The sequence below is a fragment of the Lontra canadensis genome, unplaced genomic scaffold (assembly GCF_010015895.1).
Source record: "Lontra canadensis isolate GAN:19392208 unplaced genomic scaffold, GSC_riverotter_1.0 scaffold25, whole genome shotgun sequence".
Taxonomy (NCBI): domain Eukaryota; kingdom Metazoa; phylum Chordata; class Mammalia; order Carnivora; family Mustelidae; genus Lontra; species Lontra canadensis.
The window spans coordinates 8,514,524-8,539,614 of record NW_022631019.1 but is presented as its reverse complement, the minus strand read 5'-3'; the positions used below and the strand labels follow the sequence as shown (position 1 = coordinate 8,539,614).

Genomic DNA, 25,091 nt, shown 5'->3' with positions numbered 1-25,091 from the left:
TGCAGGAGTGACAGACGTCACGGCGGAGCCTAAGGAGACTCACTGAGACACTGAGGAGACGTCATGGAAGAGCCTGAGGACTCCAGGCACAGATCTTTTACCACCACAACCCAGAGCTCGGAATGAGGTCCTTGGAAAATGTTGCAGCCATCCGATGTTTCAGCCTGCCCGGTGTCCAGTCCCTGTTGGGGTAAAGCACCTTGACTTTCCCCGGGGAACACTTTCCAATCTCAGCCCCTGTGCTCAGGGCTGAGGCTGCTTTGCCTCCCTCCCTTCCAGGAGCAAACACAGACCAGCTAGACCCATCAACCCCTTTGATTCCTCTGACCCCAGTGAACTGGTTCAGTGATGGGCACGTGACCCTGGCGTGCCCAGGAGGAACAATATCAAGGTTTTGGTTTCAGTTCTTGGAAGGAGAAGCCGTCTTTTCCACTGGCGTTGGGTGGGAGGCAAGCCAGGAGCTGCTGGTACGAATCTTACAGATGCCTACACATAGGGGAGCAGAGATTGCCTGACACCACCCAGGGAGCCCCAGACTTTGCAGTTACAGGAATCAAAAAATTTTGAGATTTTGTTTCCAGCAACCCAAGGATTCCTGAAGAATACTGGGTGCGAGCAGAAAGAGGAAAGCCCGAAGCACTTTCCGTCCAGCAGATCTGAGCTCGCCTGCCGCCTCTATCGTCCTCGCCGTGCCCACCACACTGCATGACATATAGTAAATGCCTAACCCATAGCATGTCCTTCTCCCCATCTGTACATTGCTTAGAGAGTGTCCCACAGGTGAGATTATGATCTGAAGGTTTCGGGGCAGGCAGCGTGAGCAATGCGGATGTGTCTCGTGCTTTGAGTGTGGTGGGGTGACCACACCCGGTGTGACCTTCAAACCCAAGCTCAGGTATTCCCTGCTCTGTGATCTGGAGCACTTGACCCATCTCTGGACCTCAACTTCCTCAGCTGTAAAAGAGGCTGATTCGGCCTACTTGATGGCGTTCTGAGCCCTTCAGGAGAGAACACCTGTGCCAGCTCTAGGCACACGGCTTAGCCATGGGCTGACTCTTAAGCATAAATTACTTTCCATTTTACAGCTGGAGAGTTGCCTTGGCGCAGAAACCAGGGAGTCCGGGAGTCCAGCCAGCCAGGAGTCCACGTCTACATGTCGTGTAGAAACATGATGGGAATCTCACACACCATTTGAAATTGCTTAGTACCCACATTTTAAAAAGTAAAAAGAAACATGTGGAGTTAATTTATTTAACCTAATAGATCTAAAATAGGTCAGTAGACATTCAATATAAAAAATAATTAATGAGGGGCACCTGGGTGGCTCAGTGGGTTAAGCCTCTGTCTTCAGCTCAGGTCATGATCCCAGGGTCCTGGGATCAAGTCCCACATCGGGCTCTCTGCTCCTTGGGGAGCCTGCTTCCCCTTCTCTCTCTCTCTCTCTCTCTCTCTCTCTGCCTACTTGTGATCTCTCTCTCTCTCTGTCAAATAAATAAATAAATAAAATCTTTAAAAAGTAATAATAATTAATGAAGGGGCGCCTGGGTGACTCAGTCATTAAGCATCTGCCTTCGACTCAGGTCATGACCCCGGGGTCCTGGGATCGAGTCCCACACTGGGATCCCTGCTCTGCGGGAGGCCGGCTTCTCCCTCTTCCACTCCCCCTGCTTGTGTTCCCTCTCTCGCTGTGTCTCTCTAATAAATAAATAAATAAATATAATAAATAAATAAATAATGACACATTTTACATTTTTGTCTACTAAGTGTTTGAAATCCAGTGAATGTTCTGTCCTGACAGCCCATCTCAACCCAATGGGCCGCATTTTAAATGCTCTCTGGCTGCATGTGGCCAGTGGGACCTCTAGGGGCAGCACAGTCCAGGGCAGCACAGAGCAGGGCAGCAGAGAGAGGCCTCTGGTGCCAGCATGTGGCAGTCGCAGGAACACCACGGAAAGGGCCTCCCTGGCAGGAGCGAGTCCACAGGCCTGGCTGGAGCAACAGAACTCCAGGTACTTTTCCCAGATATGCAAGAGTTTCTGAGCTGGAAAGTCCCCCAAGGCCTTCTACTGACAACTTCACATTTTCCCGATTGGAGACTGAAGCCCACGTCCCCCAGGTGCAAATCTAACAGTACTCCAGGTGTCTGATGCCCAGCCCCTAGCATCTTCCACTCCGGCCCCTGGCCTGGCTTACGGCCCTAGATGACCAGGAGCACAACGGGCATGGTCTTGGCCTTCACGGAGCTACGGCTCAGGGAGGGAGGCCAGCACTGATCAAACCAAGAGAGACACAAATGTTCATATCCACGTTTGCGAAAGATGCTGTGTGATAAGAGAACAAACGCAGACATGATGTGTGACAAGTCATAGGAGGCCTCCTGACAAAGTGATGTGTGGACAGAGAGCTCAAGGCTGAGGAGCTGACTGAGTGGACAGGAGGGAAGGGTGTCCCAGGCTCAAGGAACCACATGCCCAAAGGCCTGGTAAGAGGGGGAAGCACCACACAGCCATAGAATTGAAAGCGAGCAGACCAAGTTGAGCCAAGGAAAGAGGGAGGCTGACGCTGAGTCTGAGGCTGGAGGAAGGACAACGACATGGTGCAGGGCCGGGTACAGACTGTGTCCTGAAGACGGCCTGTGGGAATATGCAGTGGGTGCCCTTTTCCCTAGTCCTCTGACTAAAGACAGCTAAACACCATGGGTACGTGTCTAAACAAAGACGACTCTGGACAGCGGAGAGAAGGCCTTGGAACCCAAGGAATGACACAGTGGTGAATTCCCTGGGTTTTCTCTCTGTTCGTCTATCCCAGACATGGAGCCAAATAAGCCAGCAGCCCAGAAATGCCAAACAGCACAGACTTTAGACAAGAAGTCCCTCCAAAAACCGGTTCTCTTCTGCCAAAGGATCATGGCATTGCCCTTAGAGTAATGAGAAGATACTAAAGTGTTGTTTTCACAGGTGTGTGTTTGTGTGTGTGACAGAGAGAACCAGATTTGGTTTTGCAAGGGTGGCTCCGCCTGTGTGCCATGGGCAAGGAATGACAGGAGGAACCGGGTGTGGGGAATGGGAGACAGAATTAGATGGACAAACGCTATGGGACTGGCTGTGGGGTGTGAGGGAAGGAAAGGAAGGAAGGACGGTGGGGGAGAAGGTGGTAAGGATGGGTGGAAAGGACCAGGTTAGAAGTGGGAGTATCATGGGCGTGGTGCTGGCACCTTTCTCCCCAGTGGGCATGGCTCCCTCTGATTCCATCTTGCCGCCTCCCCAGCCTGGGGCTATGGTCCACCCACTCCCCAAGCCTCCCTTCTGAAAGGTGTCCTCAGTACCACCCACACAGCATTTGTGCCCCTTACCTCCTTTCTGGCCATGAGCCTCCTTGTACTGTCAGAAAATTAGAAGCCCAGAGAGGGTAAGGAATTTGCCTGAGCTCACACAACAAATTGAAAAAGAAATCCAAGTGTCTCAGTAGCTCTAACTCCCAATGCCTCAATGGTGAATTGGCAAAACCAGCCCTAATCCTCTGGGGAACTCCCAGGATAGAGTTTGCTTCTTGTTTACCAGGCATCAGAGAACTTCTGCCCCAAACCTCAAACCAACCCAAGACTTCAGTCCAGCAGGCCTGTGCTTTTGGCCACCAGAGTCTCACTGAGCCCAGGACACAAAGTGCAGGGAAGTGGGGAAGGGGGCTCTGCAGTAGCTGGTGCCCCTACAGGATCTCCAAAGGAGGCAGCAGTCTGCCCAACAGGAAGAAGGAAGTGGGAGGTCATAGGTCATGTGGAGATCTGGGGCGGGTGCAGCTGGGCCCAGATCTTGGTGCCAGGCTGAGGGTGAGGATACTTACCCTGGAACCTGATGACCTCCCCTGGTGGGCAGACGGAGTGCGGCCTACAGCGGGCACAGGATTTGGTGGCTGATGTGTAACAGAACATGCCAGGCCGACACTCACAGACGCGGGAGGAATTCCCTGAGCATGGGATCTTCTCCACGAGATCGTCTAAGGGACACAAAGAAGAGTCACAGAGGACAGAGGAAGGACAGGGGAAGAGAGCCAGAGAACCCTCATGGCCAATGCCCATTTGGCACAAGACAGAAGATGCCACTGTGGCCTCCCTTTGGGCAGGGAGCTGGCACGCTGAGCCCTTCTTTCCAGAATGTTCCTGCAACAAGAGCAAGAAGCCAGGCAGGGCCAATGGGGCAGACTCCACTTCCCCACCCAGATCCCCAGATGTCATTATAATCGTATTAAAAAGAAATTAGTGGCCCCATTTTAAAATGGGCAAAAAAATAAAAATAAAAAATAAAAAGACATGGAGGAACCCTTCAATGCATATCACTATGTGAAAGAAGTCAGTCTGAAAAACCTACGTGCTGTGTGATTCCAGCCCTGTGGCATTCTGGAAAAGACCAAACCATGGAGACACTAAAAAGATCAGTGGTTGCCGTGGGTCTGGGAGGAGGGTCCTAAACCTAACATTCATGTCAGTATTGCTCGTAATTGCCAAAAAATAGAAACAACCCAAATGTCCACCAATCGACTGTTCAGCCATAAAAAGGAATGACCCTGTTACAGCATGGATGAGCCTTGAAAACACGGCAAAGTGAAAGAAGCCAGTCACTAAAAGCTGTATTATTAATGACTTTGAAATGCCCAAAATAGGCAAATCCACACAGACAGAATGTAGACTAGCGACTATAAGGGAGTGGAACAGGAGGAGAATGGGAAGGACAGGGGCTTCTTTTGCGGGAGGTGGAAATTTTCTGAAGTCAGATAGTGTGGTGGGCTGCGCATTGTGAGTACAACAGAACCACTGTACTGCACATTTAAAATGGCAAATCTTAGGAGCGCCTGGCTGGCTGAGTTGGTACGCTTCGCCACTCTTGATCTCAGGGTCGCGAGTTCAAGCCCCACGTTGGGCATAGAGCTTACATGCAAGAACAAATAATTTAATTTAATTTTTTAAAATAAATAAAATGGTGAATTTTATCTCAAGAGAAAAAAAGAAATCACTGGTATAAGTAATCGGCAAATGCAAACATCCGTGGAAACCAACACAGGGCATCCTTGGCCAACCGGAAATGGTGAAGACTTCCTAAACGTGGAAGCAGGTGGGAGTGCATGGAAGAAGGAGACGGAAAACTGTAGCCCAAAATATACCCAAGAGGGTTATTCTGGGAGAGGCTCTGGGCTAGGGCACTCCAGTCTCTGAGTGGGTACAGGGCAGGGGCAGGCCCCAGGGAAGATGATGGGGAATACAGCAGGAGCACCCAGCTGGGTCAGTCTCCCCACGCTTCTCATCCACTTATGCCACAGGTCCAGAAGCCAAGCATCTCCCCCAGGAGACTCTTGGGTGAGGTGAGCACAACAGTGCCCCAGGGCTGGTCCTACGTGGGAAGAAGGGACCCTGCAGAAGATTAGCCACTAAACAACACACGCCCGCATCCCAGTGACCAGATACAGTGTGCAGAAGGGTCACCCGTGGGAGAGAAAAAGAGTTCCAAACTCAAAAAGAACTAACTCTCGAAAGAGCAGATAAAAGAAAAAACAAAAAACAAAAACCCACAGAACAAACCATTGGAATCACTATAATTAATATCCTCGGGAATTTGCAGCTATACAACAGAATCCCCTGGAGCTCAAGGAAGAAAGGAAGGACATCGAAGCCATAAAAAGGGATCCTCGGGCACAGAATGCTGTAGTCGCCAATTCATTTCCTGCGGGCTCACGCAAAGACTACATTTCCCAGCCCCCCTTGGAGTTGGATTTGGGTCACGTGACAAGATTCTAGCAAATGAGATGTGAACAAAAATGTAGGCGCTTCTCCCAGGCCTGGCCCCTAAAACCATCTGTGGGGGGGCTTTCTCATCTCTCTCTTCCTCGCTGTAGTGGCCCCGGAGCAGTACTCTTGCCTGCACCCCGGAAGCAGTACTGAGGAGAGAATAAAATCCTGAGAATTCTAGAAAATCTAAGGGAGTGGTAGACTGAGGACAAACAGTAGATATCCCTGGAAAATTCAAGGAAAAAAACCACAGAGGCCTCGGCAAAGGTGGGAAAGGTGCTGGACTTGCGAACTTTCAGGAAGGCAGGCCCAGGGGAAATGAACAGAGGCCCTGGGAGTGGGGTACACTTCTTTTTGGGCAGCAGGAGCTCTAGATATGCCCCTGATGGAAGAGAAGGCAGATCCCCTCCCCAGCAAGGATGGAGCCCGTCTCTGGCTGCACTCTGCCTCCCACCCAGGCCTTCGGGTTCCTAAAATCAGTTTCAAAAGTAACACTCAGGATTCCTTCAAAAATTAAACAGGATGACCACACGATCCAACAATTCCACTGCTAAGAATATACTCCAAAAGAACTGAAAACAGAGACCTGAACAGATTATTTGCCGACGTGCGTATTCAACAGCAAAATTCACAACAGCTGAAAGGTAAAAGCATCCCAAGTCTTCACCAACATGAATGGATGAACAAAATGTGGTCAATCCATCCAATGGTGTATTAGCCTGACACCTGCTGCAATGTCTTGAAGACACGAGGCTCAGTGAAATAAGACAGTCACAAAAGATAAATATTTTAGGATGCTACTTATATGAACTTCCTAGAGTGGTCAAATTTACAGAGACAGTGAGTAGAACGGTACCTGCCAAAGGCTGGGGGTACCATGCTAGGGAGCTAGTGTTCAGTGGGGACAGAGTTACAGTTGGGGCAAATGAACAGGGGCTGGAGCTGGGAAATGGTGAGAGTGTTGCCCCCAAAAATGTGAATGCACTTGATGCCCCCCACTCCACAGTACACTTAAAATGGTTACAATGATCGGACGCTTAGGTGACTCAGTTGGTTAAGCATCCGACTTGGCTTCCGCTCAGGTCATGATTTGGTTAAGTCATGATCCCGGGGTCCTGGGATTGAGTCCCATGTTGGACTCCCTGCTCCATGGGAAGCCCACTTCTCCTTCTCTGTCTCTCATGAATAAATAAAATCTTTTTTAAAAAATGGTTACAATGATAAATTTTCTGTTATGTACATTTTACTACAGTGTTTTTGAAAAGTAACACTCGGCCCCCAGCTGAAGGTCTAAGCTGAAAAGACAAACCAGAACCCAGGGAGGTAGGGCAGGTGTAAAGAAGTTACACCACAATGAGCTGCTGCCCCTGCTAAGCTGAAGCGAAAAAAAAAAAAAAAAAAGAAAAGAGGACACTGAAAACACACTGTAGCAGTAAAGAAGGAAGGGAGAGAGAATGGAAGACCGGAAAAGAAAGAGAAAGATCTAAAAGAGAGAGAAATACATTTTGGAAAGACCAAGAACCCAGACCAAAACAGAAGCAATCCCAAGAGTGCTTCACACTGTAAAGAAGTTAATAAGGGGGTGCCTGAGTGGCTCAGTGGGTTAAAGCCCCTGCCTTCAGCTCAGGTCATGATCCCAGGGTCCTGGGATCGAGCCCCGCATCACGCTCTCTGCTTGACGGTGAGCCTGCTTCCTCCTCTCTCTCTGCCTGCCTCTCTGCCTACTTGTGATCTCTGAGTGTCAAATAAATAAACAAAATCTTAAAAAAAAAACAAAACACCTACCTCAACCTTCATTTAAAAAAAAAAAGAAGAAATTAATAAGAATATAAATTCAGCCTGGGTGGTTCACTCAGTCAAGCATCTGCCTTCGGCTCAGGTGATGATCCCAGGGTCCTGGGACTGAGTCCCACAACAGGCTCCTTGCTCAACAGGGAGCCTGCTTCCCTCTCTGTCTGCCACTCCCCTTGCTTGTGCTCTCTCTCTCAGACAAATAAATAAATAAAATCTTAAAAAAAAAAAAAAGAATATAAATTCAGCAAAGGAAAAGCTCAAAGAAAAGAGGATCTTTTAAAAAGCATGAGATGAGGGGCGCCTGAGTGGCTCAGTGGGTTAAGCCTCTGCCTTCTGCTCAAATCATGATCTCAGGGTCCTGCGATCGAGCCCCGCATCGGGCTCTCTGCTCAGGGGGGAGCCTGCTTCCCTCTCTCTCTCTGCCTCCCTCTCTGCCCACTTGTGATCTCAAATAAATAAATAAAATCTTTAAAAAAAAATCACGAGATGAGAAGTTAGACTAGAGAGCTAAAGTAAGCAAACTGAGATGCAAAGCATCACCAATAAATTCAATGAATACATTACAAGTGCCCTGGGAGTCCTGGTGACACCTGGGAGGCAAGCAGCGGAAGAGATCAGAAAGAAGACGGAGTTCGTGGCATGGAAAAAGCAGTGAGAAAATACCAGTGAATGCAAGATTAAAAAGGTGAAAGAACACAGGGAGAGGGGCGCCTGAGTGGCTCAGTCAGTTAAATGTCTGCCTTCAGCTCAGGTCATGACCTTGAGGTCCTGGTATAGAGTCCCACATCATCATCATCATCATCATCACCAGCATCCTTGGGCTCCCTGATCAGAGGGGAGCCTGTTTCTACTTCTCCCTCTACCCCTCTCCCTCTGCCCTTCTCCTCTGCTCATGCTCGCTCTCTCTGTCTCTCTCTCTCTAATAAATAAGTAAAATCATAAAAGAAGAAGAAGATGATGATGACGACGGCAGGGAAGAAAGGAAAACACAATCAAACTTAAGGATAAGAGGCAACCATAAAACTGATACTGAGATACATATTTAACAGAAACAGAAATCCAAGCCAATTTCCCAGAAATGAAGAAGAACTAAATCTGCAGATAAAAAAGACATTCCAGGGACACCTGGCTGCCTCAGTCAGTGGAACATGAGACTCTTGGTCTTGGGGTCATGGGTTCAAGCCCCATGTTGGGTACAGAGATGACTTAAATAGCTAAAAACTTGAAAAGGGAGAGACAGAGAGAAGGCCTTCCAGGTACTAGGAAGAATTCTTTCCAAACAATTAATATCGAGGCATATTCTTGTAAATTTTTGAGCCCTAAGGATAAGGATAGTGTTATGCTTGCGGTCTCCTACGAAGGGGAAAAACGAAAACAGATAGCAGACCACTCCACAGCAATATTCAGCAAAGAAGACAACGCACCAATGCCTACAAAGTTCTAAAGAAAATTTCCAGGAATAATCATATACAAAGTTGTCATTCGGGCATAAAGGCAAGAAACATTCTCAAATATGAAAGAATCCCCTGAAGGATGCGCAAAGATGAGTCTTTCCTCAAAAATCCACAGGTCAGTGAAATCCAACCAACCAAGCAATAAATCAAAATGAAAAATTCAGAAACAGAGAAGTTGTCGTCAATGTACTCCTAGTGCACGATGAATAACCTTAAATAGCAAAGTAACACTAACAGGCCAAGGGACTGAGTCTTATTTTAAAGAATATAAACACCATAGGCAATAACAAAGTAAAAAGGAAAAAAAAAAACGTAAGTCAGTAATAAAATTCAGGAAGAGGTCAAGGAAGCAGCAATCTAATTACTTCATTTTTCATTACAGGAAACCAATCTACTCTATCCTATCCAAAAACTGAAATAAGCAGAACATGATTTTACCACAAGAGACAGTTATTCCTTTAATGATTTCCAACTGCTTCTTGATTTTCATAATTTCTTCTTAATTTTAGAGGGTTTTATTTTTAGAAACTGTTCTCTTGTGATTGTTATTTTTCACTTTAGTCTCTTCCTCCTCTGATACATTTGAATAAAATCAAATATAATCACTTGAACATCATAAACAGTAAGAGCCCATCCTTTTATAAATCCCTTTTCTCAGGGTGCCTGGGTGGCTCAGTCAGTTGAGTGGCTGCCTTCAGTATAAGTCATGATCTTGGGTCCTGGGATGGAGACCCATCTTGAGCTCCCTTCTCAGTGGGGAGTCTGCTACTCCCTCCCCCTCTGCCCATCCCTACCTCTCACGTATGTATGTATGTATGTTGTATGTGTGTACTCTCTCTCTCTCTCTCTCTCTCAAATAAATAAATAAATAAAATCTTTTTTAAAAAATCCCTTTTCTCTATGTATGTATAGGCTGTCTGGCTGCAAACCTTCCCATCCTTCTTCCCTCTATATAGAGATACAGAGAAGTGTCAGTCAGACACCCAACGAAGGGGAAGGAGAAAGGGCAGAGCTGGATTTCTTCCTCACGCTTCCATACTGCTTGAAAGTTTTATAATGAATGCCTATAACTTTCATTTAATACAATGCAGTCATTAATTTTAAACGTAAAGATATGCCAGAGAAATACTAGCGTAGACAAAGAAGAATGGCAATATTGATATCAAACAAAAACGGAATTAAGGCAAATACATTGTAAGGACCAAAGAGGTATATTTCATGCTGATGAAAGGTCCAACCCACCAAGAAAGCACAGTATTCATGAACATTGTACCTAATAACATAGCTTTGACATATAGAGAGCAAAAATAAATAGAACACAATGAAAATCTGGTGAAAAACAAGCATAGGGGAGATGGATTTTATACATTTAACTCAGACATCAACCATTTAGAAGGTGACAAAAATAGATAAGAATGAAGAAAAAAAAGGAATGCATATTATTTCAGGGGACCTAGCTGGCTCAGTCGATAGAGCATGTGACTCTTGATCTCAAGGTCATGAGTTAAAGCCCCACACTGGGTGTGGAGACTCCTTGAATAAACTATTTTTTTTTAAAGATTTTAATTATTTATTTGACAGAGAGAGCGCACAAGTAGGCAGAGTGGCAGGCAGAGGGAGAGGGAGAAGCAGACTCCCTGCTGAGCAGAGAACCTGATGTGGGGCTCGATCCCAGAACCCTGGGATCATGACCTGAGCTGAAGGCAGCTGCTTGACTGACTGAGCCACCCAGGTGCCCCATCTTGAATAAACTTAAAAAATTATTTTAAAAGAACACATATTAAAAAAAAAAAGAACACATCTTATTTAAACAACACAATTAACAAGCCTGATCTAATAGGTATATAGAGAATTTTGTACCTAACCAACAGAACATCCATTTTTTTCCCAAACACACTAAACATGCTTTTAAAATATGTACATTTGGGGTGCCTGGGTGGCTCAGTGGGTTAAGCCTCTGCCTTCGGCTCAGGTCATGATTTTGGGGGTCCTGGGATCGAGCCCCACATCGGGCTCTCTGCTCAGCGGGGAGTCTGCTTCCTCCCCCCGCCCTGCCTGCCTCTCTGCCTACTTGTGATCTGTCAAATAAATAAATAGAATCTTTACAAAAATAAAATAAGGTAAAATAAAATGTGAACATTTATTAGGGTACAAGAAATCTCCACAAATTTCCCAACCCCACACCACAAAAAACCCACACAAAACAAAACACCAGAGAGCACATAAACCACAACCATAATAAATTAACAATGAAAGTGCTATGGGAAGCTTTCTCCTGGAAGCACTTGTGGTCTCAGGTGAATAACAGTTCTGGGTGTCAGACAGCTCAAACTCCTGATCTGCCCCTTACCAGACTTTTCTAACTTTGGAAAGGCCCTTAACCTCCCTAAACCTGGGTTTCTTCACTGTAAAGCAGAGATTAAAAAAAAAAAGAATTTCCCCCAGGGGCCTGGCTGGCTCAGTCTGTAGAACATGAGACTCTTCATCTCAGGGTCATAGGTTGGAGCCCCAACCTATGCATAGAGATTACATTAAAAAAAGAGCGGGGGGGGGGGGGATCTCCTAGAGGTCGTAGTCCGTCTAAAAACGGATGCAAGGGTGCCTGGGTGGCTCAGTTGGTAAAGCGACTGCCTTCAGCTCAGGTCATGATCTTGGAATCCTGGGAACCAGTCCCACATCCCACTCCCAACTCCATGGGGAGTCTGCTTCTCCCTCTGTCCTCCCCTCTCATGCTCTCTCACTGTCTCTCTCTCTCTCAAATAAATAAATAAATCTTAAAAAACAAAAAACAAAAACGGATGCAAAACATCATGGCTGATATCAATTCACAAATACAGAAGGGTAAACTGAGGCACCAGGGGGCCAACTCAGAGTCCAGCCAGGCACCAAATGTGGTTGCTCCCCACCTTCTCTGCCTACAGCCCAGAGGGCTCCCCCTCCCCGGAAGCTGCCCCTGCGGGGGAGAACAGGGCCCTTACCTCCAGAACAGGTCACGCAGGCCTTGCAGCGGCCGTCCCTGTCCAGGTAGTAGTCGGGAGCGCACTGCTTCCTGCAGTCGGATGACCCCTGTGCGCATGGCTGCTGCGAGGTGTGCCCTGGGGAAGGAAGCAGAGAAGCTCCAGGCCGAGCCGCCTTGGCGAAGACCTCACCTCCCCAGACTTTAGCTCTCGTCCCTGAAGCCCTTCCCAGCTCCACCCTTCAACCCACCAAACATGGTCGTCCAGCTCTCGGGTTCTACGTGGACGCATTGCGGGGCAGAGGGCAGACCTCGCCTAAGCTCAGCGAGCAGGCGGGCGAAGCAGCCCGGCTTGGGTGGAAAAGCTGGGCCCGGGGGTTCCCACTGCGTGGCTTGGGCCAGTTCCAGTGACTCATGGGCACCATGAGATTAGCAGGATCCCCCGTTCGGGCTGTTGAGCGGGGTAAAGGTGAAAGATGGTGAAAATAAGCAGGTGTGCTTGGCGCACAGCAAGCTCCAGAGGGCACCGGCGCCGGTCATTCGGGCAGGAGCCCTGCTTCCCTGCAGGAACCGGGGAGCCCGGAGTCCCTAGACCCTGCGGAGCCTCAGCCAGCCTGACTGAGATGCGCGCAGATCAGCCAGCAGCCCCCGAGTCCCATTACACACGGACGGGAGGTGCACGGCGTCGACACCGACTCCCTGCGGCAAAACCGTAGAGCGCCTTCGCCTGCCCACCCAGCTCTGGGTCCAGGGACAGTCCTAGCCGGGATGCCTACCACCCACAGCTTGAGCCCGTATGGGCACGTGAGCCAGAGAAGCCAATCAGAATACCTCATCCTTCGGGGTGGGCACATGACCCCAAATAGGCCAATCAGAATACCTCGTCCTTCGGGGTGGGCACATGACCCAGACAAGCCAATCAGTATACATCTTCCTCACCACTCTGCTTCAGAGACACGTGAGCTATGTCCGCCAAAGAGCCTCATCTCTGAGAGTTTCGCAAAAGCTACCCGTGAAGACCGCTTCTCTTTATGGTTGGATTCCTGGGGCAAAGGGCAGTTGAAGTCCCCAGCTGCCGGGTCGTGGCAGGTGCGGCGTGGCCACAGCCTGCCTGAGAAGGAGGTGATTTAGACGCAAGCAGAGTCCAGGACGGAGAGAAATGGACCCCTAAGAGCGTCCAACCTGGATTGAGGGCGTCCCCGTCTTCTCTGTGTTCAAGCCGGATCTTTCTCTACCCTCACTCTGTTCGGACGAAAGTAAGTTAGGCTGAACCATAGGTCCTCAACATTCCTTGTGCCACCTAGTCATTCTGGGGAAGCGGGGGACCCCGCTGGGAATCGTGTTTCTAAAGTGCATAAAGTACAGTACATGGGATGACCCAGGAACCTAGCTGTGTGAGAGCACCGTTAACAAAGCATTAAATTATTTAAGTGATGGGGCACTTGGGTGACTCAGTGGGGTGAGCCTCTGCCTTCAGCTCAGGTCATGATCTCAGGGTCCTGGGATCGAGCCCCGCATCGGGCTCTCTGCTCAGCAGGGAGCCTGCTTCCACCTCCCCCCTCTGCCTGCCTCTCTGCCTGCTTGTGATTTCTCTCTCTGTGTCAAATAAATAAAATCTTAAAATAATAATTTAAGTGATTGCGATATCTGTGATTCTTTGTAAACTCATTACATAAAAATCTAATGAATATCATTGTTTCAACGTAACCGATGAGCATGAATAATGTTCGGTGATATCCGTGGCAACCTTGGTATCACTGCAAGGTATCAGGAGAATATCTGACTTATACTGCGGGGAAAGCTGCAGACACTACAAGACCGTTACTGTGCTTTGTTGTCTTAATCCACAAGGGAAGGAAGCATCAGAGGCTGATGAAAAGGAGTGAACTCTTTCAGGTCTAGGCCCCCCTGAAATCTATCCATGGACAACTTGGGAGTCCCTGGACCTCAAGGTAAGCCCCTGCTTAGAAAAATATGTGAGAACCTCTCAGAAATACAAGCTTGATGGCTGGCATCCTCTAGCTCAGAAAATTTCTGTAGCTCCCCAGTGGTCTTTCAGAGAGGTACATGTGACCCCATCACCTCTTGCCTAAAACTTTCAAAGCCATCTCGTGGCTCCCCGGATAGAGCCCTAGGTCCTTACCGTGGTTAAGGAGGTTCTGCCCACCTACAACTCCCTTACTGTCTAATCTCAAGCCACACTGGAATCTCATGTCCCCCAAAGGGGTCATGCTCCCTTCTGCCCCCAGGGCCTTTGCACAAGCTGGCCCTTTGCCACAAATGTGCCTCTCCCCTTTCCCCTGGTAAACCCTTGCTCAGCCTTTACATCATTGTCAGGGTGTCACTCTGTCAGCAACTTGGTCAAGACCCCTGTTATAAACCGTCAGAGATCCACGTACCTTGCCCTATGCCTAAGTCTGCTGTAATCTAATCTAGATGTGTAATCACACTTATTTGTGGGATACATTGTCTTAGTATCTGAATTCCTCCCATGACTGTGAGCTCCTCAAGGTTGAATCTTTGCCTTTCTGCCCCCCAGTGATTCCCCTCTCACAGGGCCTGGTGCATAGATCTGATCGATACATGCTCTGACCACCTAATCAATATGGACCCAGCCTCTCATTCTCAGGTCTCCCTCTGGCTCTGATTCCTGCTTTGGCATTACTGTTTATGGCTCCCTTCATGGGCTCTAAGCTGCAGCCACCACTGGGTACCTTGGTCTTTTCTCTGGCACCCCTCCTATGTCCTGGAATGTTGTAATGGGTTGAATTATGTTCCCTGAAAGAGACACGCTGAAACCCTAACTCCTGGTATCTCAGAATGTGATCTTATTTGAAGACAGGATCCATACAGAGGTAATTAAATTAAAATGCAGTCATTGGGGGTGGGCCCTAATCCAAGATGATAAAAAGGGGGGAAATCTGGATACAAGACACATGAGCACATGGGAACACAGCCAGATGAAGACTGGACTCATGCTGCCACCAGCCAAGGAACTACCAGAAGCTGGGAGACAGGCAAGTACCTTCCCCAGAGGCTTCAGAGGGAGCATGTCCGGGCCAGCACATTGATCTTGGACTTCTAGCCTCTGGAACCATGAGATAACCCATTTCTGTTGTGTCCATCTATCAGTTCATGGTACTTTATTGATGGCAGCCCTAGGGAATGAATACAAATGTTCTTCGCCCAGGCTGACGAATCTATCCATCTCCATTTCTACCCACTGGGGATCCCTCTGAAGCCAACCAGCACAGGCTGAAACACCATCCCCTGGTGGAATTTTCCTTATCTTCTGACCCCATCCAGTACCCCTCTCTAGATCCCTTTAAAATCACCTCTCAGCGCCAGGGGCTGTTTGGGGCGATCTCTAGAAATGCCCCCTGCTCCAGAAAATGTATTCAAGGATTCAAGTGACACACTTCCTGGTGGGATTCTATTTTCACTCAACTCAACATTTATTGACCATCACCTCTGTGCCAGGCACTGAACTTAGAAAGTGGAGAAGGTGAGATCCCTACTCCCATAGAGCTTATCCTCGAGCCTAGAGGAGGAGAGGCAAGCAAGTACAGAAAGAAATTGGCAAGTCAGTTTCCAGTGTGTGAACAAACTTGGAAGAAAATAAAGCAGGAACCAGAAGAGAAGGCAGAGGAAGAGGCAGGAGAGCTCCAGAGAGAGGGATCAGGAAGGCCTTCCTGAGTCCCCGAGGACTGAAAGAGGCAGCTACACAGAGGGTGTGGGAAGATCACTCCAGGCAGAAGGAACCACCTGTGCAAAGGCCCTGGGCACAGAACAGGACATGCCAAGAACAGAAAGTCCATGGGGGCTGGAGCAGACGGAGCCAAAGAATTATGAGCCCTGATTCATTTCTATTTTCTTCTTTGCCCATTTTCCACACAGATTTTCTGCACTGAATCACTTTCAAAATCAGAAACAAAAACGGCGGAAAAAGGCTCAGGGCCTGTAGAAGCTGTGCTAGAATGGGTCCCTCTGTCGTGATCTGTCTCCAGCCACTCCCCCTCCATCTCAGGGCGCTTTGCTGACTCCAGATGTTCTCAAAGTTTGTGCTAACATTCCCGCACCCCCTCTCACCTCTGGCGCAGCATCAGGCAACCAGGCCCCCAGCTGCTTTGGCCAAAGAAACTCTCACACTGAGAACTGCTCTGCACTTCGTCTGGCAGCCAGCCCCTCCTCTGCTCCCCCTACATACCCTGGGCTCGGCCTTCTGCCAAATAGAACCCTCCCAATTCTCCAGCAGTCCATCCTGCTCCCCTCGAGGCCTTTGTGTATTCTGTGCCTCTGCTCTGAGCACGCCCCCTCCCCACCTTGGCCCGGCCAACTCCTGCTCATTCCCAGGAATCCTTTTCCTCAAGGAAGACCCCTCAGTCAGGTCACGTGCCCTGGGAGTGTGTTCCCATGGCTGCAAGCAGCACCACCCCAAATTCTAACAGCCTGGGGCAATAGACACATTTTGGAAGGGCTTCCTAGCCCACAGGCTGCCCTTCTTGGAGAATTGTCCTCTCCCTCAAGCAGTGGCCCCGGGCCAGGGGGAACCAGAGCAGAGGTGGACATCTGTACCGTTGGATGCTTTCTTCTTGGGCTTTGGAATTGGAACTGGAAGATGTTGGTCATGTGTCCCTCTTGGTGAACGAGGGAGAACAGACTGGAAAGGGAACTGTGGGCCTTCCAAGCTTGACCAAGGGCCGGAAGGCCAAGGAGACTTCCTCCTCCTCCTTCCTGCTCACAGCCCTTGGAGAATCCCCTCTGCTCCTGGGACATGATGGGGTACACTCACACAGCCCCAAGCAAGCCATGCTCTCTGTATAACGTGGGACCTGGCTTCACGATGTCCCCCCACGCCCACAAGAGGCAGGCTTCACACATCTGCAGGATCCCCTCCTCCTACTCTGGGCACTAAGGAGAAGGTGATCCAGGAAGGAAGGGGCAGAATAGGAGGGGGTTTGTAGCCCCCACAGGGGCTCCTCACTGACATGCTCTGTCTTGGGGGTCAGCACCAGCTAAGGGGAAAGAGCTCAGGTTTCTGAGTTAGCCACACTCAAACTTTCTGAGATAGCCAGTAGGGGCTCCGATAAGGCCCCTGCAGGCTACTTACTAGCATATGACCGTGGGAAAATCTCTGAACCAAGTCCAAGTTTCCTCTCTGGGTTTCGTTTCAGGATCCAGTAAGCTAATGCAGGTGAAGGGCTGGCATTGTGGCCAGCACAAAGCATGCTCCATCGGCAATAATTGTTGTCCTTGTTATGAAACAGTGAGTGAGCTCCCCATCACTGGGGGTGTGTAAGCAGAGGACTGGGGAGCAGTTGTCAAGGATGCTACAAAGGGCATCAGAGGCTGGGTGAGAGGAGAGACTCATTGACATCAAAACTTCTCAGTCTCAAAGGTCTCTCAGTTTCCTTCCTCCAGCAACCCACCTCCGGCCAACACTGCCACACAGCTCAGCTGAGCCTGATTGCACAGGGCGGGCAAAATGTCAGAAATTTCCCCCAGAGACCGAGGAAGGGGTTTTTGTGGGTTTTTCTCTTTTCCTCTTGCTTGCCGGAAGCACCAGGTCAATAAAACTCCAGCAAAATGCCCCGCCCACCACACCAGCAAGAGGCGCTCAGCCGCCCCCGGTCACTGGGCCACAGAGAGAGAACGTGGGGGGACGGCAGCCCTCTCTTCCCAAGTCACAGCATTGAAGTGGAGGGCGCTGGGGGACACAGATGTCACTCTGTCTCTGCCCACTACACCCTGTGGGGACTGTGCCAGGCAGGGGTGAAGGAAGCTGGAGAGAGTGGGAAGAAAGTGTCTGTCTTTCTTCCTGCAGCTGGAATTATGGGTCCCGTGGAAAGTCACAGAGCCCTGTGCTGCAGTTGTCCTGACTGCTGTTGTCCTGGGGAGAAGCAGCGTGCCTCCCGCCACACAGCACTGGGCTGGTGAGGGAAGGCTTCCTGGAGGAGGCAGTACCGGGACTGCAGGAGGTGGCGGCGGTGGGAGAGGGCATCCCAGGGCAGACAGGTATGTCAAAGGCCTAGAGACTTGAAGCACAGAAGAAAGGCAAAGGGGAAAAGGGTGGAAAAGGTGACAAGTGACCTCATGATTAGTTGAAGCAATAAACGGTTGTTGGATGGTGGGCAGAAGAGCACACGGAAGTGGGAAGGGAGGAGTGGGTGGGTGGATGGCGCCGCATGGGAGGGGGATGGTGCTGTGGCCCAACTGTGCCCCCCTCCAATCCACATGCTGAAGCCCTAACCCCCAGTGTGACTTTATTTGGAGACAGGGTCTTCAGGAGGTAATTAAGGACAAATGCGCTCATGAGAGTGGAGCTCTGATCTGACAGGATTGGTGGTCCTTACAAGAGAAAAAGGAAAATGTATCTCTTTTCTTGCTCTCTCTTTCTCTCTTTCTCCTTCAGCCATGACAAGGGAGCTGTCTGCAAGCCAAGAAGAGGAGACTTTACACCAGAAGCCCTGCTGGAAACTTGATCTTGGACTTTCTGGCTTCCAGAAGGTCTGGAAACAAATGTCCATTGTGAACGTGCCCCACCCCCACACCCCACCCCCACTCCCCATCTGTGGTGTTTTGTTATGGCAGCAAGAGCAGCCTGAGCTAGATGGGGGCATGAGTAGGGGACGGGTGGCAGAAGGAATGGGGAGGGGGTGAAGGACATAGGACGGGGGAGGGGTGGGCAGGTAAGAGAGTGGGTGAAGGGTTAGGCGGGGGATGGGCAGGCTTATGGGGAGTTGGTGGGGGGCTGGCCAGTCAGGCACAGGAGTCCCAGGCACTAAGGGAAACACAGGCCCCCACCTCATATGTACCTCAAAACCCACACAAACCCATAAAATAAAGGTGAGAAAATCCAATAAAGTTCTACTCTTTTCCCTACCATGACAACTTTGAAACATTTTTGGAAATAGAAAATATCCAATTCTTTTCTAAAATGTTGTTCTGGGTCCTTGCGGGGCGGGGGGCGCTGAGCTTGGGCTCGGTCCACCCTTGCGGTGGAGCAGAAAGGCTGTAGGTCTAGGGACAGACTTGGGTTCCCGTCTGGCTCAGGCCACTTACCCTGGATGATTTTGTGCACCATGGCCGGGAGCCACCCTCCAGACAGCAAAGCTGGCAGGCTGAGAGGATGGGTAGGTGAGCTCCTACCTATCCCGAAAGTCACCCCCTACTTCCAGTGGCCTCCTGTCCTCCAAGCACGAGGCAGTCCTCACGCCCTCCACAGCCAGAATTAGCGTCTTTCCCACTCAAGTCTGCACCCGAGATCGGAGACCATAGTTCAGCTCTAGCTTGTGTCCCACCCAGCCAAGGCCACTGGAAGTGCCTTGGGAATTTTGGTAACAACCACAAGGATGACACTGGCTCACCACCCCGTTCTGGCCGCTCGCCTCTTCGGGCCAGAGCCGCCCCAGCCCGGTGAGCGTGGGCAAGCTGATAATCTACTCAGAGCCAGTCATGGTGCTGGCGCGGGGTGAGCCTCCCAGGAATGGGCGCCGAGCAGGGAGCCTGGCTCCAGAGAGATTTAGGGTTCCGCTGGCCCAGAGATAAATGCGCATTCTGGGCTGGAAAAGATGAAGACCGCAAAGGGCTTCCAGACTCAGAAATGAGGGGCAGTCTGGGGGTGTCGAGAGCCCAGGTTCCAGGGTCACAGAACCCTGGGCTCCTCACACCCCCCCCGCCAGCCCCCCCATTTCCCAGCTCTGTGACCTTGGGCCAGCTACCTAAGCTTACAGCACCCACGACAGCCTCATCTACAAAATGAGATTAATAAAGGATACTGAGGAGCTCGTGCAATGCTTCTGAGGTTCCCAGACCGGCGTGCGTATGGTAAGGGTTCATAAGGGGTCAGCCAGGAGCTAAGAGCAAAAGCTTCAGAAATCTAGACCCAGTGTGACAATGACAACTTGGTCTTTCATCTTGCCCATTCACCAATCACCCCGGAGTTTTATACCTTGAGGACAAAAATCCGCCCCCCCCGGTCCCTCCCCAGCACCCCCACTCACCCTCGGGGCAGCGGTAACAGCACCTCCCAGTAGTCTGGTCGTAGGAGTGGTTGGGGCCTTCCTTGCAGGCATTCCTCCGAACTCCATCCTGAGGACGGGATACATTGGTGAGACCAGGCTGGTCCCAGACACACATCCCTCCTGCCCTTCGGATCCCAGGAGGCTGGGTCTCCACTCACTGTCAGCACCGGGTCTGAGACAGAGCCTCAAGTTTTAGAAGAGAATCAGGACAGGAACAGCTGATCTCACACCTGCCTCCGACCCGCTCCCTTGGGAGGGGGGAGTGTGATGGCAACTCTAGCCTTCCAGAACTCAGCCCAAAACCTGGGCTCTGCCCTCTCCTCTCATGCTCACATCCAACCCATCAGCAAACTCTCTTGGCTTCTTTGGACCAATGTTCTCCCCACCCCAACCTCCTCCACCTGGTCCCGGTCCCCATCCTCTCTCCCCTGGATTAGTTAATTCAGTTGCCTCCTACCTGGCCTGTGGCATGGACCGAGCAATATAGCAAATCTGTTTGTTGTGGTCTATCATGCTCTATAGGAAAGTGCACACATCTCAGGGACATACCCACTGAATTTTTCCAGTGTGACCATGTCTCACAGCTGGCACCAAGATCAAGAACCAGGACATTGCCGGCACCTGGCACCCTCCCTCGTGCCCTTTTCCATGAACTACATGCAAAAGGCACCCGCTAACCCAACTTCTTCACCATAGACTGGTCTTGTTCAGCTTTTGGGTGGGTAGAATGATCTCTGTTCTCTTGCAACTGGCTTCTTTAACTCAACATTACATTGTGAGAATCACCCGCTTTGCTGCAAATGGCAGTCGTTCGTTCAAGTTCACTGCTGCGTAGTGCTGAGTCCCGCGAATGAATAGGCACAATTGATTTATCTAGTCTACTCTTGATGGACCTTAGTATTTCCACTCCTGATCATTATGAATAATGCCACTAGGAACAGCCCTATACATATATTTTGGTGCACAAATGTACACACTTCTACTGGACTCCACCCCGGGGGTGGGGGCGGGAATTGCTTGGTCATAAAGTGTGGTATGCTCAGCGCTGATAGAATCCCCATCGTTTTCTAAACTGACTCTTCACTGCAGTGTGTAAGTGTTCCAATCGTTCCCCATCCTTGTCAACATTTGGTAGAGTCAGTTTTAAAAATTTTAGCCATGGTGCTGAGTGTGCAACGGCCTTACATTGTATCCTTTATGTTGCATTTCTCAGGGGCATAACGATGTTGGGTATCTTTTCACATGTTTGTTAGCCTTCTGGATATTGTCTTTTATAAGATACTCATTCAGGTCTTCTTATTTTTTTTTTAATTGGATTGTCTGACTTTTCTTATTGTTGTGTGAGAACTCTTTATATATTCTGGATACAAACCCTTTGGTAAACAAATGAATGGTAAATATCTTCTCCCCTTCTGTGGCTTGCCTTTTCACTTTCTTAAGGGATCCTCCCCTTTTTTAAGATTTTATTTATTTTGTTTCAGAAAGAGAGAGAGAAAGAGCATGTCAGTCCAGGGAGGGGTAGAGGGAGAGGGAAAAGGAGAAAATCCCAAGCAGACTCCACACAGAGCATCGAGCCTGATGCAGGGCTTGATCCTAAGACCCTGAGATCATGACCTCAGATGAAACCAAGAGTCAGATGCTCAACTGACTGAGCCACCCCAGGTGCCACTCTTAAGGGAGACTTTTTTTTTAATTAGTTTATTTTTTAAGATTATATATTTATTTAAGAGAGAGCAAGTGAGAGAGAGAGAGAGAAAGAGAAGGGGGAGGGGCAGAAGGAGGAGAAGCAGACACCCCACTGAGCATGGAGCCCAATATGGGACTCATCCAGGGACCCTGGGATCATGACCTGAGTGGAAGGCAGACGCTTAATGAACTGAGCCACCCAGGCACCCAGTGAGCCTTTTGATGAACGGAAGTTCTTAATTTTAATGAGGGACAACTTATTCATCTTTTCTTTCATAGTCAATGTCCTTTATAAAAAAATACTTGCGAGCCCAATGTCATTCAGATGCTCTCCCACATTACCTGCTCAATGATATCCCTTAACCTTCCTTGTCAGGTTTCATTTTGGCGCATGGTGTAAAGTAGGGGTCAACACTCACTTTTTTCAGGAATACACATTTTAACAAGTTCCTGCATAGGCTTCCAGGGCTCTTTAAAAGTTAAGTCCCTTTGTCAGAGGGAGCTTAAGAGAAGAAAATCTCTGCTGACATCCTGGGGGAGGAACTTTGTCCTTCTGGTGGAATGAAAGGGAAGCACGGGGTACCTGGGTGGCTCAGTCAGTTAAGTGTCTGCCTATAGCTCAGGTCACAATCCTGGGATGCTGAGATCAAGTCCTGCATAGGGCTCCTGGCTCATGCTCTCTCTCTCCCTCTCAAATAAATAAAATGAAAGAAAGGAAGAAAGAAAGAAAGAAAGAAAGAGGAACATAAAGCAGGTTTCTAGGCTCCAGGAAGGGAGATGAGAGGGAGAGGTGAGAGGGAAGGAGGGAGCTATGTCCCACCTCTATATCAGCAGCCTCCCGGGCAGGCGGTGCCTGGCAGAGCCCAGGTGGCCACTTGTAGGATGGATGAGATGAACGGGCTTTTCTGGTTTAGGGAGAAAACAGAAGCCATCTCCTAACCTTCCCCCCATAGGGGAGATGCCTGGCTGGTCTGAGGGGCTTCTCTACTCTTCTCTCCAGCCAAGGGAACAGTGAACACTAATGAATGAGTACTTCCATCATGTCAGAGAGCAGGAGAAGGCCAGTGTGGCTGGAAGATGGAGGTGTAGTCTTGATTATATTATCCTTTATTTTTTCTTTTTGCAGATCTGAAATGTTACCATATAAATGGGAAATCAACGTAACCTGACATTTGTGCCCCACCAGTCCCATGGCATTTGTGTACCTCCTTTCTCACTTAATCCAAAGCCCCAGGACTTGAGACCACGACTTGAGGACACTCTCTTTACCCACCCACACCCAGTCCCCTCCCTCCAGCAGGATCTCCTTCTTCTCCTGTAAACTGGGGAGCTTCTGGGAGCCTCGCTAGGGACAGAGACCTGCCTGACCCCCAACATTTAACCAAGTGAGCTTGGATGCCTACAGGTGGAGCTGGGTGGGGGTGCAAAAGTTCAGGCCTGCTGAGTGTGGGGAAAATTCTGGGTCGTTGGCCTGGGTTTTCCCCTTCTGGCTGCCCACTCATCTCATTGATAATTATGGACTCTGAGGAGGCTTTAGGTCCAGGCCCTGCTCTCTCTCCAGGGTCTGGGACGGGGGAGAAGCGGGGGGTGCAGCTGACAGGAGGCTGAATTCTTACACTTCACTTCCTGCCACCACATCCTGAGTCAGTGGGGGACAGTGGAAAGTGCAGAAAAGAATAGGGAATCCATGGTATTGCCTGTTATGCCCCCCACCCCAGTCACACATCTCCTCCTTTATGGCACTGTCAGCCCTCTGGGGCCAGATCACCCCTCCCCCATGATAACAGATGAGGAAACCACAGCTCAGAGAGGCTCAGTCACCCACCCGAGGTCACACAGCAACTAAGTGCCAAGAGGATATTTGAGCTTCACTGTGTCCCCAGTTCTCTCCCCCTCTCTGGGCCACATGCTGCCCATCTAAAGTAAAAACAGTCTATTGTGCTGAGAAGGACACGGTATCACATCTGTGGTCTTTCTACCAGAAGTCCATAATCTGAATCAAATCATGAGGACACAGCAAATAAACCCAAACTAAGGGACTTTCTACAAAACAACTGGCCTGGACTCTTTGTGTAAAAGAGAAAGAAGAGCTATGGAATGCTCCAGAATAGGGAGACTAATGAAACAGTGTGGCTGAATGTGATGTCTGGAATAGATTCTGAATCTGAGTGGGGCTATAAAAGAGAATATTGAGGGCTCCTGGGTGGCTCAGTGGGTTAAGCCGCTGCCTTCGGCTCAGGTCATGATCTCGGGGTCCTGGGATCGAGTCCCGTATCGGGCTCTCTGCTCAGCAGGGAGCCTGCTTCCCTCTCTCTCTCTGCCTGCTTCTCTGTCTACTTGTGATCTCTCTCTGTCAAATAAATAAATAAAATCTTAAAAAAAAAAAGAATTAAAAATTAAAAAAAAAGAGAATATTGACATAGATGGTGACATTTGAATATGGACTTTATATTTGATTCTGTGTTCTTTATGTCTACATGAAAGGAGAGAGAAAGATAAAGCAATTGTACAAAACCACACCTGCCAGTAACAGGTGCTCAAATAGAGATGGCAACAATTTTCACAATAAACCCTGTCGATCCAAGGATGCCACCAGGGGGCGCTGTCTTCCCGCGGTCCCCAGGGGCGCTGGTCCCTCAGCCTGGATGCCCTGGAAGGAGAGTGGGGGCCTCATTCTCATGTGGGGCTTATGGGGGAAGAGGGACAGAGGCTGAGTCCAGGTGGAGGCACAACTCAGCGCCATCCCCCAGCATCCACCGCAGATGCCCTCAGACCGCTGTGGCTGGCCTTCTCCCGCAGACAGTGGGGAATTTTTTTGCCTATGACATCATGCATGGTTTTACAGGCGCCCAGAAAATGGGGCCAGAGCAGTGCACACGTGCTGTAGAAGTCACAACAATAGTTGTTGAACCCAACAGTCCTGAGAGACCCTACTTACTACCCCAAAAACTGATCTCGGAGTGGAGAAGGACCTGCCCAACGTAGCACCTGGTGGCAAGCAGGTGTCAGGCAGGATCTGAGTTGGGGTCAGGGGACTCCTGGCCACCCTGACCACTCCACGGGGGCGTTGAGCCCCTACTGCCCGTCAGAGAGCTGACCTGCTCCCCGAATACTCTCTAGGAGCTGCTGCTCCCATAGGGGAGACAACCCCACCTTCCCATAAACTAGAGAGAGGTGGCATCTGGGGTCCTAAGCTTCACCTACGCAGCGCTGTGATGCCCAGAAGCTGGCCCATCCCACGCCCCAGAGCCTCACCTCTGCCCCTGCTCTTGCCTATTCCTCTGCAATCTCCCTGTTGGCCCCCAGGTTGCCCTGCACTACTGCCCATTCACACAAGCCCCTCCCCTTCAGCACTAGGGCAGCCCCAAGAAGGCTGACCCCCCGGACACTGAGGCGCCATC

The 25,091-nt window shown here is 49.8% G+C and overlaps 1 protein-coding gene across 1 annotated transcript in view; it reads right to left on the bottom strand.

The window, feature by feature from the left end:
* TNFRSF8 (TNF receptor superfamily member 8) overlaps window positions 1-25,091 on the bottom strand; it is a 61,789-nt gene that overhangs the window by 28,994 nt on the left and 7,704 nt on the right. The window contains 3 exon segments of the mRNA XM_032863441.1: window positions 3,841-3,993; window positions 12,003-12,119; window positions 19,984-20,071. Coding sequence (XP_032719332.1) covers window positions 3,841-3,993; window positions 12,003-12,119; window positions 19,984-20,071 — 358 coding nt within the window.